This window comes from Bubalus bubalis, chromosome 11 (genome assembly GCF_019923935.1).
Source record: "Bubalus bubalis isolate 160015118507 breed Murrah chromosome 11, NDDB_SH_1, whole genome shotgun sequence".
Taxonomy (NCBI): Eukaryota; Metazoa; Chordata; class Mammalia; order Artiodactyla; family Bovidae; genus Bubalus; species Bubalus bubalis.
In genome coordinates this window covers 42,299,085-42,314,179 of record NC_059167.1, presented here as the reverse complement: position 1 = coordinate 42,314,179, position 15,095 = coordinate 42,299,085, and the positions used below count along the sequence as shown (strand labels likewise).

General features: G+C 39.9%; 1 protein-coding gene across 1 annotated transcript in view; it reads right to left on the bottom strand.

Annotated features, from left to right (window-relative positions):
• GALK2 (galactokinase 2) overlaps positions 1-15,095 on the bottom strand; it is a 132,620-nt gene that overhangs the window by 104,432 nt on the left and 13,093 nt on the right. Inside the window, exons 2-3 of the mRNA XM_045162158.1 lie at positions 8,834-8,922; positions 5,323-5,446 (exon numbers count right to left, since the gene is read on the bottom strand). Coding sequence (XP_045018093.1) covers positions 5,323-5,446; positions 8,834-8,922 — 213 coding nt within the window. The remainder of the gene's footprint in view (positions 1-5,322; positions 5,447-8,833; positions 8,923-15,095) is intronic.

Genomic DNA, 15,095 nt, shown 5'->3' with positions numbered 1-15,095 from the left:
ACAAATGAGCGACTGAATTGAACTGAACTGATTCATAGCAGAATTATTCATAATAGCCAAAAGCTGGAAATAATCCAAATATTCATCAATGGTGAATAAAGAAATTATGGGTTCTTCATGCAATGCATGCTAGACAACATGTGGACAATTCTGGAAGGCATGCTGCATATGTCCTAAAGGTCCAGTGGAGTAAAGCCCCTTATTTACACAGGAGCTACCTGCCTTGATAATTCACCTCTGCTTCCCTAGTTGAGTCTCCATCCCCTTTCACTACTGCTCCTGGCACTATTTCCCAAATCCTCTCCCTCCTTCCACGTCTATCTTAGGCTCTGCTTTTGTGGGGAAAAAAGTGAAATTCCCATATTTACCATGTGGGAGTGTTAAGTGAATCTCAGTAAATCAATATAACAAATTATGGCACCCAGTTTTAAATGGTAACAATGACTGAGTGACTGATCTAATCTGATCTGAAGATTTTCTTTAAAGGGTCCTGCTGCTACTGCTGCTGCTGCTAAGTTGCTTCAGTCATGTCCGACTCTGTGCAACCCCATAGACGGAAGCCCACCAGGCTCCCCCGTCCCTGGGATTCTCCAGGCAAGAACACTGGAGTGGGTTGCCATTTCCTTCTCCAATGCATAAAAGTGAAAAGTGAAAGTGAAGTCACTCAGTCGTGTCCGACTCTTTGTGACCCCATGGACTGCAGCCTACCAGCCTCCTCTACCCATGGGATTTTCCAGGCAAGAGTACTGGAGTGGGTTACCATTGCCTTCTCCTTGCTAAGTCGCTTCAGTCGTGCCCGACTCTGTGCGATCCCATAGATGGCAGCCCACCAGGCTCCCCCGTCCCTGGGATTCTCAAGGCAAGAACACTGGAGTGGGATGCCATTTCCTTCTCCATGCCTTCTCGTTAAAGGGTCCTAAATGCACATAACATCTCAATCATGCAAAATAAACAGAAAAATGATCTTTCACAATAACTTTCACCTAAAAGTCAGGAATTTTTATTATCTTGCATAACCTGGTATAGATGCATTATAAAATATTTGCTGAATGAATGAATATTACCGCAAGCAAACTGTCCAATGAACAATAAGCCAAAAATATAATGTGCCAATTACATGCCAAGACCTTTTTTTATAATTAACAAACCAGGTCCTGCTTAATATAAGTAAGCAGGACTTATCCCAGGAATGCAAAGAGTTCAACATTGGAAAATACATTGGTATAATTCATAATATCTTAAAACTTATCTTCAATACTACACAAGCATTTAATAAAATCCAATAATCATTAAGTGACTTTTTTAATCTTAGTAAACCAAGAATTAAAAAACAACAAGAATTAAAAACAACAAACCAAATTAAAAACAACCCTGGTGGTCCAGTTGTTAGGACTTGGCACTTTCACTGCCAGGACCAAGGTTTTAATCCCTGGTCAGGAACTAAGATTCCACAAGTCACGTGGTATAGCCAAAACAATAACAACAACAACAAAAATATGCCCTTAACTTGATAAAGCAAATGTACTAGAAACCTATGTCTACTGTGTTCCAGACTCTATGTTTGACACTGAGGCTAGAGCACTGGAGAGGTGACACAACCTGAAGTCACAGAGCTTACAATCTATGGGAATACTGGCAAGTACTGGAGAAGGGAATGGCAAACCACTTCAGTATTCTTGCCTTGAGAACCCCATGAACAGTATGAAAAGGCAAAATGATAGGATACTAAAAGAGGAACTCCCCAGGTCAGTAGGTGCCCAATATGCTACTGGAGATCAGTGGAGAAATAACTCCAGAAAGAATGAAGGGATGGAGCCAAAGCAAAAAGAATAGCCAGCTGTGGATGTGACTGGTGATAGAAGCAAGGTCTGATGCTGTAAAGAGCAATATTGCACAGGAACCTGGAATGTCAGGTCCATGAATCAAGGCAAATTGGAAGTGGTCAAACAAGAGATGGCAAGAGTGAATGTCGACATTCTAGGAATCAGCGAACTGAAATGGACTGGAATGGGTGAATTTAACTCAGATGACCATTATATCTACTACTGCCGGCAGGAATCCCTCAGAAGAAATGGAGTAGCCATCATGGTCAACAAAAGAGTCCGAAATGCAGTACTTTGATGTAATCTCAAAAACGACAGAATGATCTCTGTTCGTTTCCAAGGCAAACCATTGAATATCACAATAATCCAAGTCTATGCCCCAACCAGTAACGCTGAAGAAGCTGAAGTTGAACAGTTCTATGAAGACCTACAAGACCTTTTAGAACTAACACCCAAAAAAGATGTCCTTTTCATTATAGGGAACTGGAATGCAAAAGTAGGAAGTCAAGAAACACCTGGAGTAACAGGCAAATTTGGCCTTGGAATACAGAATGAAGCAAGGCAAAGACTAATAGAGTTTTGCCAAGAAAATGCACTGGTCATAGAAAACACCCTCTTCCAACAACACAAGAGAAGACTCTACACATGGACATCACCGGATGGTCAACACCGAAATCAGACTGATTCTATTCTTTGCAGCCAAAGATGGAGAAGCTCTATACAGTCAACAAAAACAAGACCAGGAGCTGACTGTGGCTCAGATCATGAACTCCTTATTGCCAAATTCAGACTTAAATTGAAGAAAGTAGAGAAAACCACTAGACCATTCAGGTATGACCTAAATCAAATCCAGTATGATTATACAGTGGAAGTGAGAAATAGATTTAAGGGCCTAGATCTGATAGATAGAGTACCTGATAAACTATGGACGGAGGTTCGTGACATTGTACAGGAGACAGGGATCAAGACCATCCCCATGGAAAAGAAATGCAAAAAAGCAAAATGGCTGTCTGGGGAGGCCTTACAAATAGCTGTGAAAAGAAGAGAAGCGAAAAGCAAAGGAGAAAAGGAAAGATATAAGCATCTGAATGCAGAGTTCCAAAGAATAGCAAGAAGAGATAAGAAAGCCTTCCTCAGCGACCAATGCAAAGAAATAGAGAACAACAGAATGGGCAAGACTAGAGATCTCTTCAAGAAAATTAGAGATACCAAGGGAACATTTCATGCAAAGATGGGCTCGATAAAGGACAGAAATGGTAGAGACCTAACAGAAGCAGAAGATATTAAGAAGAGGTGGCAAGAATACACAGAAGAACTGTACAAAAAAGATCTTCTCAACCCAGATAATCACGATGGTGTGATCACTGACCTAGAGCCAGACATCCTGGAATGTGAAGTCAGGTGGGCCTTAGAAAGCATCACTACGAACAAAGCTAGTGGAGGTGATGGAATTACAGTTGAGCTATTTCAAATCCTGAAAGATGATGCTGTGAAAGTGCTGCACTCAATATGCCAGCAAATTTGGAAATCTCAGCAGTGGCCACAGGACTGGAAAAGGTCAGTTTTCATTCCAATCCCAAAGAAAGGCAATGCCAAAGAATGCTCAGACTCCCACACAATTGCACTCATCTCACATGCTAGTAAAGTAATGCTCAAAATTCTCCAAGCCAGGCTGCAGCAATATGTGAACCATGAACTTCCTGATGTTCAAGCTGGTTTTAGAAAAAGCAGAGGAACCAGAGATTAAATTGCCAACATCTGCTGGATCATGGAAGAAGCAAGAGAGTTCCAGAAAAACATCTATTTCTGCTTTATTGACTATGCCAAAGCCTTTGACTGTGTAGATCACAATAAACTGTGGACAATTCTGAAAGAGATGGGAATACCAGACCACCTGACCTGCCTCTTGAGAAATTTGTATGCAGGTCAGGAAGCAACAGTTAGAACTGGACATGGAACCACAGACTGGTTCCAAATAGGAAAAGGAGTACGTCAAGGCTGTATATTGTCACCCTGCTTATTTAACTTCTATGCAGAGTACATCATGAGAAATGCTGGACTGAAAGAAACACAAGCTGGAATCAAGATTGCCCGGAGAAATATCAATATTTCAACCTCAGATATGCAGATGACACCACCCTTATGGCAGAAAGTGAAGAGGAACTCAAAAGCCTCTTGATGAAAGTGAAAGTGGAGAGTGAAAAAGTTGGCTGAAAGCTCAACATTCAGAAAATGAAGATCATGGCATCCAGTCCCATCACTTCGTGGGAAATAGATGGGGAAACAGTGGAAACAGTGTCAGACTTTATTTTTGGGGGCTCCAAAATCATTTCAGATGGTGACTGCAGCCATGAAATTAAAAGACGCTTATTCCTTGGAAGGAAAGTTATGACCAACCTAGATAGCTTATTCCAAAGCAGAGACATTCCTTTGCCAACAAAGGTTCATGTATCAAGGCTATGGTTTTTCCTGTGGTCATGTATGGATGTGAGAGTTGGACTGTGAAGAAGGCTGAGCGCCAAAGAATTGATGCTTTTGAACTGTGGTGTTGGAGAAGACTCTTGAGAGCTCCTTGGACCGCAAGGAGATCCAACCAGTCCATTCTGAAGGAGATCAGCCCTGGGATTTCTTTGGAAGGAATGATGCTAAAGCTGAAACTCCATTACTTTGGCCACCTCATGTGAAGACTTGACTCATTGGAAAAGACTCTGATGCTGGGAGGGATTGGGGGCAGGAGGAGAAGGGGACAACAGAGGATGAGATAGCTGGATGGCATCACTGACTCGATGGATGTGAGTCTGGGTGAACTCCGGGAGTTGGTGATGGACAGGGAGGCCTGGCGTGCTGCAATTCATGGGGTCGCAAAGAGTTGGACACGACTGAGCGACTGAACTGAACTGAACTGAAGCAGATAATGATTATACAACATGGTAAGATGTTATGATAAGAGAATGAGAGGGTGGCCTAGTAATATAAGAATGGCATATACCTTGACTTTGCTAGAGATAGTTAAGCTCAACAGATGATACATATCTTCTCGGCAAAGATTTATTTTCATCCTTTTTTGACCCAGTATCTAAAATAATGTCAGACATACAATACGTCTTGAGTAAATGTTTCTCAGACTTTACAGGTGGTTCAGTGGTAAAGAATCCACCTGCCAATGCAGGAGACATAGGTTCAGTCCTTGGGTGAAGAAGATCCCCTGGAGAAGGAAATGGCAATCCACTCTAGTATTCTTGCCTGGGAAATCCCATGGACAGTCCATGGCGTAGTAAAGAGTTGGACACAACTTAGTGACTAAACAACAACAACATAAATGTTTCTTAAGTAAATGAATAAAATGAACAAATATTAAATAGAAACAGATTCTTTTGAAGTCAGATACAAATTTTCAATAAATTAAATGACTTATTATAAATTTGATATTTCCTAAAGATACCATTTGAGTACAAATACAAAGACATACACATACATGGTAGCAATTCTAAATACTCACGGGTACAAGGGATTGGTATTGGCCAACTGGAGAACATGTGTTTTCACAGGTTCCACAGCTATTAACATATCTTGTTCTACAGCCATTGGAAGAACAGAATATCCACAGTAATCTATATGCTCTCCTAGAATAAAGAGAAAGCATTTTTTAATCATTGCTGGCATATGAAACATGAGAAACTCAAGTAAGTTGACATATAGGAAAAACTTGACCACTAGCCTGGTTTTAACAGAAAATAAAAATACTAAAGGCAGAAAGTGATTCAATTTTCTTTCTCTCACTGACATCTGAACCAGGAACTTTTCTAGAATAAGTATATTAGTTATTAGTTTCTGCTAATATTTCAACTTCTTTAAATATTCACAAGTTTCTTCCACTTTCTAATTCATAATAATTATATTTGAATATTTATGTTTTGTGACTAGTTATATGGAGCATCAAGAAAAGCAATGTCTCCTTTCTCTGTTGCTCTTTTGAATTAACTTTTTCAATATGGACAATGGAAACCTTTAGCATCCTCTTATATTAATATTATGTGAGTACCACTCTTATCCTTACTAGCCAATGAACTCACTATGGTGAAGACTTGCTTTATTTGTCTTTGTGGCCCAATGAAATGCCTAACAAATTAGACAGACACTGATTAGTTGTGTTGAATGTGCTAGACATAGCTAGGATAAGGAAAAGGAAGCTAGAAAAAATATTTAATTTTATATATAATAAGCAAACAGAAAACTATTCTTTTCATTCTGATTCCTCTAATGAATCATCAGCAGGAATTTTTTTGCCTGCTACCCCATAATGTTCCTCCAAATTACCCATTTAAACTCAAGGTTTGTATTCATAATATTAAAAAAAAATAACAATTCAAGAAAGATGAGCTAAGCAAGCTAACTTATATTTTCCTGAGACTGGTTTGTATATCTGATTGTTTCTCCTGCATTGGCAGGCAGGTACTTTACCACTAGCGCCACCTGGGAAGCCCTATCTGCTTGCTTCTGTGGTAGACATTGATCACCTAAGAAACATAAAATGTACAAAAGACAATTCAACTGCCTGATTACATTTTTAAATAAATATGATTCTACATATTATTCCAGGCAGAACTCTTTTGTTTCTACACTGATGTGTCCTTTAAGAAAATTAGGGTTGTTGTCTTTTTTAATGAATTGACAATGATGAGTGAACAACTCAAATGACAATTCAAAGTTGTCTTTCTCCCCAACTTCCTTCAAAACTACAATGTAGAACAGTGGTTCACAAATAGAAAATGCATATTTGAATAAGTAGAATTCTAGGGAGGTACCAGATTTTGTTGGGAAGGCTACAGTGTGAATGACAGCCTTCTGAGAATGAAGACTCCTCCCTTTGCAAAAACTAATGGAAGCCATCCTGGGGAGCAAGAACTGTTGGCAAGTAAGGAAAAAAACAATGATTACATTTTGGACACTTTAACAGAAAATATAATAATTCTTTTAATAAAGATTGAAATTCATTTCATCCCAAGAACTAATTAAATAACTATCTTAGAACATAATCCCCCTCCTTTTCTTAAAATGAGATAGTCAGCATTCATTGAGTAAGAATTACTTAGTCAGGAAAATTGTTACTCCCCAAACTAAGTGAAACTTGGCTCTCCTCTGAGGATACTGATGCTTTGCAATTCTCTCTCAGTAGCACGGAGTTGGTGATAACCTCCTCCCACTCTGCTGTTTCCAGGACTTTTTCCTGTCCTGTGCTTTGGAGGTTCAAACCACATTTTCTCGTCTCCACCACATTCATCTCTGACTATCTTAGACATTTGCTCCTCTCTGAAGACCTCTGCATCTCATTCCACCCTCTCCATCCCAATCTTGTAAAACAACTCAGTCCAAGGCCCCAGCTTCCTAATCCCTTGACCTCTGGAGAACTTGACCTCCTCTCTGCTTCAACTATCTTACTTCCATGGTCTTGACAAATCCAGTAATGACCATAGAACTCCTTATCACCTAGAACTTTTCTATCTATGGATTTTTGTTCCAAATATCACATTCTTTACTAAAACTTTCCAACGTGCCATTTCTCTTACTCAATTTATCCTACTTAACCTGTTTTTCAGATTCAGTTCTTTGCCCTCTGTAACCTATAGGCTCCCTCTTACCTTTATTTTTCTACCTAGCATATTTTCCAGGGTTCATTACTTCATCTACCCCTTCTGACAGTATGAGCAACTTCTTGATGTCATTGTCATTCTCTGTAACCTCCGTCCAAAACAAAACCCTAAAGCTAGATCAAATGTAGGCAACTTGGACTAGCTGAGAGGCAGTGGGGAAATGAACAAATCTGCAGATTGTTATTGCTACAATTCCATGGTCTCCAGCTCTAACCAGATCTCCCTGTTACAAGCAAACTTTTTCTTTTTTTCCAGTTATCTCCCTCTCCCATCCTTGACAAAGCTGTTTCAAACTTTCTGCCATCTCTTTATACATCCAACACTTCCAACCTTCCCCAAAAGGACTCCCTCAACCTTCTCTACCAAAATTATACATTTATTTACATCAACCTGCATCCTTTTTACCCCCACCTTCTGTTTAAAAAGACTCAAAGTGGCCCTCTTTCTATGTTGTAGATACCAACCCTTCTCGCCCTCTTGAGAATCCTTCTCTATCTCTTCTTTTCTCAGATATCTTTGATCTCTTTCTCTCCACTGACTTTACTCAATTCCCCTTTTCTACCTCATTTAACCATGTCCAAATATCTCATATTTTTAAAATCCTCCATATATGCTTGAAAATCAGCTTTCCTGAGTTAATAATTGAAGCTACATTTTGGGTACATGGGAGTTCGTTATACTATTTCAACTAACTTTTTTGTATGCTTATAAAAGAATCTACCTACAATGTGGGAGACATGGGTTCGATCCCTGGGTTGGGAAGATCCCCTGGAGAAAGGAAAGGCTACCCACTACAGTATTCTGGCCTGGAGAATTCCATGGACACACTCTATGGGGTCATAAAGAGTTGGACACAACTGAGCGACTTTCACTTTCACTTTCCAGTATAGAAAGTTTTCTCTTTAATCCTCCTTTGATTTGGAATTTTCTCAGTTCTCTTGATAAAACATTCATTCATTCAGATATTCATTCTCTAGGCCACCACATTTTTAAAAGCAAGGGATTATTGGGCTTCCCTGTATTCTTCTAATCCAATGAATAAATGTAAAACCACAAAAATTATTCACTGTAGTCAAAAAACTTAACCTGCAACACAGAAAAATCTTTCTATCTCTCATGAAAATAATGGGAACAACCAGGTTTCAACAAACTTCTGAATTTTAAAAATGAATGGACAAAACTAACATCGATAAATGGATTGGGAAAGATGAAAATATAGTATTTTCTTATGAAAAAAGCTTAACTTGCTATAGTAGATACATGGGAAACATTCTATTTTTCCAGTTCTCCTGATATATTAACAAAAATTTGGATCTTATCAAAGGAGGAAAAAATTAAGAAAAAGAACTTTCTAAATACCTATTATATTGACTCTTCCTGGTGCTCGAACATAGAACTTGGGAATGGATCCAAACTTAGAATTAAACATCTCTTTTAGCTTCACCAATCTGAAAACAAGAGTAGCATATTTCAGAATATACAGATAATAGAAAAACCTGTGATACACACACACACACAACACCACACAGATAGTTCATATACATCACCACTATTATCTTTAAAAATAATGAAAGCAAGCTATTTTACTGACACTTCTTTGAAAATCCCTGGATGAAACAATCTATAACCCCCTAAGTGACACAAGAGTATAGCTAAGCACACAGAAGAATAAAAAATTTAATACAGACATACACAAAGAAAAACTTCTTTCCTTCAATTATGAAGAATATAACTTTCTGTATAATTTCTAAATAATATTCAGAGAAGAATCTCTTGATACTAAAAAATGTAGCATGGAATACTGTATCAGTTTCCTAGGGTTGCCACAATAAAGTTTCACAAACTGGATGACTTAAAACAACAGAAATTTATTGTCTCTGAGTTCTAGAGACCAGCAGTCCAAAATCAGAGTTTGGCAGCACCTCTGAAAACCTCTGAAACCTAGAGGGGAAAATCCTTCCCTGCCTCTTTTTAGTTTCTGATGGTGACCATCAGTTCTTGGCATTCCTTGGCTAGCAACTGCATCACTCCACTGTCTGCTTATGTTATCACATGTAATTCCCTCTGTGTGTCTCTATCTGTGACTGCTTTTCATTCTTACAAGGCCATCAGACTTACTGGATGTGTGTGTGTGTGTGTGGGCGCACATGCACGTGCACATGTGTGCATGCACGTGTGTTAGCTGCTCAGTCATGTCCAACTATTTGCAACCTCCTGGACTATAGCCCACCAGGATCCTCTGTCCACAGAATTTTCCAGGAAAGAGTACTGGAGGGGTAGCCATTCCTTTCTCCAGGGGATCTTCCTGACCCAGGGATTAAACCTGGGTCTTCTGCTTTTCAATTCAATATGACTTCATCTTAACTTGATTACATAAGTCAAGATGCTAGATCAAATAAGGTCGCATTCTGAGGTTCCAGATAGACATTAATTAAGAGACATGCTATTCAACCTAGTACAAATGAAAACTAGACTGGATATCACATCAGGAAACTAGAATTCTAATTCCAATGGGGCTTCTACTTCAATGCTAAAGTTTGGAAAATCATTTTCCCTTGGATCCTCATCTGTAAGATTAGAAAATTTGAACTAGATATTCCTTATGGTGATTGCAGCCATGAAATTAAAAGACACTTACTCCTTGGAAGGAAAGTTATAACCAACCTAGATAGCATATTCAAAAGCAGAGACATTACTTTGCCAACAAAGGTCTGTCTAGTCAAGGCTATGGTTTTTCCAGTAGTCATGTATGGATGTGAGAGTTGGACTATAAAGAAAGCTGAGCACCCAAGAACTGATGCTTTTCAACTGTGGTGTTGGAAAAGACTGTTGAGAGTCCCTTGGACTGCAAGAAGATCCAACCGGTCCATTCTAAAGGAGATCAGTCCTGGGTGTTCTTTGGAAGGAACTGAAGTACTTCCAGTACTGAAGTACTGAAGCTGAAGCTGAAACTCCAGAACTTTGGCTACCTCATGCGAAGAGTTGACTCATTGGAAAAGACTCTGATGCTGGGAGGGATTCGGGGCAGAAGGAGAAGGGGACGACAGAGGATGAGATGGCTGGATGGCATCACCGACTTGAGGGACGTGAGTTTGAGTGAACTTCGGGAGTTGGTGATGGACAGGGAGGCCTGGCGTGCCACAATTCATGGGGTCACAAAGAGTTGGACACAACTGAACGACTGAACTGAACTGATTCCTTACAGGTCCCTTCCAGATCAAAAATGCTTATATTTAATAATTGTATGCTGTTAAATCATCTCAAGTCACTTCTATGAAGACCTACCACTGTTTGTAGTCCCACAATATGTTGTATCTGAGTAATAACAGCAAGACAGTAAAAATTTAATAGACCTACCATATTTAAGACATTCATGAATTAAATAATTGATCTTAAAAATCAACTAGTTACAATAAACAAAATCATACCAAAAATTTTAAGGAAAAAGGAAATTTATTATAATGATAAAAAGATACACTGAATATTCTTGGAAGTTATTCAAGATGTCCTCCTACAACTGGGACAGCCATCAGAAACTCTATTTACTGATGGGTGGGGCTGTTTCCTCCCTGTTGATTGTTTGGTCTGGAGCCTGCAGGCTGTTGGGTGGGGCTAATGGTGGCCTCCCGGAGAGCTCACCATCAGGGTCCTTGATCCTGCAGTGAGTCACAGCTGCCCCCTGCCTCCAAAGGAGACCCTCCAATACTAGCAGGTAAGTCTAGCCCAGTACCCTATAGGGTCACTGCTTTTTTCCCCTCTGGGTCCTGGTGTGCAAAAGACCCTGTGTGTTCCCTCCAAGAGTGGAGTTTCTGTTTCCTTTAGGCTTGTGGAATTCCTGTGATCAAACCACACTGGCCTTCAAAGGCAGATTCTCTGGGGGTTCCTCTTCCTGTTGCCGGACCTCAAGGCTGGGAAGCCTGACATGGGGCTCATTCTTTCACTTCTGTGGGAGAATTTCTGTGGTATAATTGTTTTCCAGTTTGTGAGGCACCCATCCAGGAGGTATGGGATTAGATTTTATCACAGTTATACCCCGATCTTGTTGTGGCCTCTTCTTTGTCTTTAGATGTAGAGTATTTTTTGGTAGGTTCCAGGATTTTTGGAAATAGCTGTTCAGCAGTTAGTTGTGACTTTGGTGTTCTCGTCAGAACAAGTGAGCTCACGTCCTTCTCCACCATCTCGAGCCCTCCTGGGTCATCCAGACCCAGAGCTGATGTTTGTTTTGTTTGTCTGTTTGTTTCTATTTATTTATTTATGTTTGGTTGTTCTGGGTCTTTGTTGCTTTCCACAGACTCTCTCTCTAGTTGCAGCAAGCAGGTGCTACTTTGGGTCGCGGTGTGTGAGCTTCTCATTATGGCAGCTTCTCTTGTGGATCACAGGCTCCAGGCGCATGGGCTTCAGCAGTTGCAGCAGGTGGACTCAGTGGTTGTGGCTCTTGGGATCTAGAGCATGGGCTCAACAGTTGTGGTACATGGGCTTAGTTGCTCTGCAGCATGTGGAATCTTCCCGGGCCAGGGATCAAACTCGTGTCCCCCACATTGGCAGGCAGGTTCTTATCCATTGCACCACCAGGGAAGTCCCAGAGCTGATGTTATAGTGGAATCTTCATCAGCATTCTGCATCCATTCAGATGCTAGCTTCTTGTATTTGTCCTACAGAGATGAAGAGTCTTTTAGATAGTCATTTAGATCATCTCCACTATAGATGATCATTCAAGGATATAAAGTATTCTTCCTTCTCATTGCTTCACTATTCCAGACTTCTATCATTTTCTGCGTGCACAAAATAGACAAACCACTAGCTAAGAAAATGGGGGCTAATAAAACACAAAATAAGAAATGACAAGGATGAGTCAACATTAAACAAAAGAAATTTTATAGGTCAAAAGAGGGACTTCCTTGGTGGTCCAGTGGCTAAGACTCCACACTTCCAATGCAGGGGGCAAGGGTTTGATCCCTGGTCAGAGAACTAGATCTTGTGTGCCACAGCTGAAGATCCCACATGCTGCAAGTAAAATCCAGCATAGCCAAATAAATAATAAAAAAAGTACTTTGTAGAAAAGCCAAGTACTCTCTCTTTTGTCACCAACCAAACCACAGCACACCAGCTCCATCTCCTAACCACTACAAAAACCTCATGCTAGTCCCTTTTCCTGTTCTCTCAAGCCACTTTTGATCAATTTGGGTGCCCTGCTCCGCCCTCCCCAGAAAATCTCATTATGTGAATAATAAACTTTTCATATCCTCTTCTTCATGTGGTATTACCAGTCTCAATATTCAAACCAAATTTGGGGGTGGGGGTCCATCCTGTTTCTGTGGGATAGCCACGATAGAAATCCTACAGAAAATGGGTATTTCCTAGGGAAATACAATTTATAAAAACAGATCCATTTCCATAGAATAAATAAATTCATCAAAGAACCACCGACACATATGCATTAAGCCCATATGTTTTACAAGAGAATTCTACCCAAGCATGAACATCAGATAGCCCATATGTTCCACAAGTTGTTCCAGAGCATGGAAAAATAAAGAAAAATTGTCTAATTCTTGTTATGAAGCAAGTGTAGTATGGATACCTAAACCAGATAAACATAGTCCAAGAAAACGCAACTACAGATTAATGTCACTTTTGAATATTAATGCAAATGTAATTAATAAAAGTTTAGTAAGTATAGGCAGCACCACATTAAGAAAATAGTTCATGTCAAGTGGAATTAACTCCAGGAATGCAAAGTTGAAAATATTAGGATAATCCATTAAAATAATATATCATATTAAATCTAAGAAGAAAAAAATTATAGGACTACTTTCATAGATGCTAAAAAGTCATAAAATTCATTCCCAAAGGTGTTTCTATTTTTTCTTAATTATTCATTTTTGGCTGCACTGGGTCTCCATTGATGCTTGCAGGCTTTCTCTAGTTGTGAGGAGCGGGGACTACTCTAATTATGGCTTGCGGGCTTTAGATTGCAGGCTCAGCAACACAAGCTTAGTTGCCCCACGACATGTGGAATCTTCCGGGACCAAGGATTGAATCCAGGTCCCCTGCATTGGCAGGCAGATTCTTAACCACTGGACCACCAGGAAGTCCCCAAAGGTGTTTATCTTAACGTGATTACATATATCTCAGTCTTGAATCCAAGAGCTAATGAAAAAATTCTAGAGACATTTCCACTAAGATCAAAAATAAGACAAAAATTTCCACTGTCTCCACATCTAATCACACAGTACTGGAGATACAGGTAATGCAATTAGACACTTCAGGTCAGTCACTCAGCCATGTCCGACTCTTTGTGACCGCATGGACTGCAGCACACTAGGCTTCCCTGTCCATCACCAACTCCTGGAGTTTGCTCAGGCTCATGTCCATCGAGTCAGTGATGCCATCCAACCATCTCATCCTCTGTCGTCCCCCTCTCCTCCTGCCTTCAATCTTTCCCAGAATCAGGATCTTTTCCAAGGAGTCAGTTCTTCCAATCAAGTGGCCAAAGTATTGGAGTTTCAGCTTCAGCAACAGTCCTTCCAATGAATATTCAGGACTGATTTCCTTTAGAATTGACTGGTTGGATCTCCTTGCAGTCCAAGAGACTCTCAAGAGTCTTCTCCAACACCACAGTTCAAAAGCATCAATTCTTCGGCGCTCAGCTTTCTTTATACTCCAACTCTCACATCCATACATGACTACTGGAAAAACCATAGCCTTGACTAGATGGACCTTTGTTCGTAATGACTCTGCTTTTTAATATGTTGTCTAGGTTGGTCATAGCTTTTCTTCCAAGGAGCAAGAGTCTTTTAATTTCATGGCTGCGGTCACCATCTGCAGTGACTTTGGAGCCCAAAACAATAAAGTCTCTCACTGTTCCATTGTTTCCCCATCTATTCGCCATGAAGTGATGGGACTGGATGCCATGATCTTAGTTTTCTGAATGTTGAGTTTTAAGCCAACTTTTTCATTCTCCTCTTTCACCTTCATCAAGAGGCTCTTTAGTTCCTCTTGGCTTTCTGCCATAAGGGTGGTGTCATCTGCATATCTGAGGTTATTGATATTTCTCCCGGCAATCTGGATTCCAGCTTGTGCTTCTTCCAGCCCAGCATTTCTCATGATGTATGCTGCATATAAGTTAAATAAGCATGGTGACAATATACAGCCTTGATGTACTTCCTATTTGGAACCAGTCTGTTATTCCATGTCCAGTTCTAACTGTTGCTTCCTGACCTGCATACAGATTTCTCAGGAGGCAAGCAAGGTGGTTTTCCCATCTCTTGAACAATTTTCTACAGTTTGCTGTTGATCTACAGAGTCAAAGATTTTGGCGTAATCAATAAAGCAGAAGTAGATGTTTTTCTGGAATTCTCTTGCTTTTTCTATGATCCAAAGGAGGTTGGCAATTTGATCATCAGACAAGAGAAATAAATTAAAAATCAAAAAAGAAGTAAAACTATCTCTACTTGGAGATAATACAGTAGGATATCTAGAGAATCCCAGAGGATTAACGCTAAAACCAACTTAAATAATAAAAGAATTCACAAAGACAGCAGAATATAAAATAAATATCCAAACATGAATACCGTTCCTATGCAAAAATAATCACCAGTTAGGACTATAATGGTGAGTATAC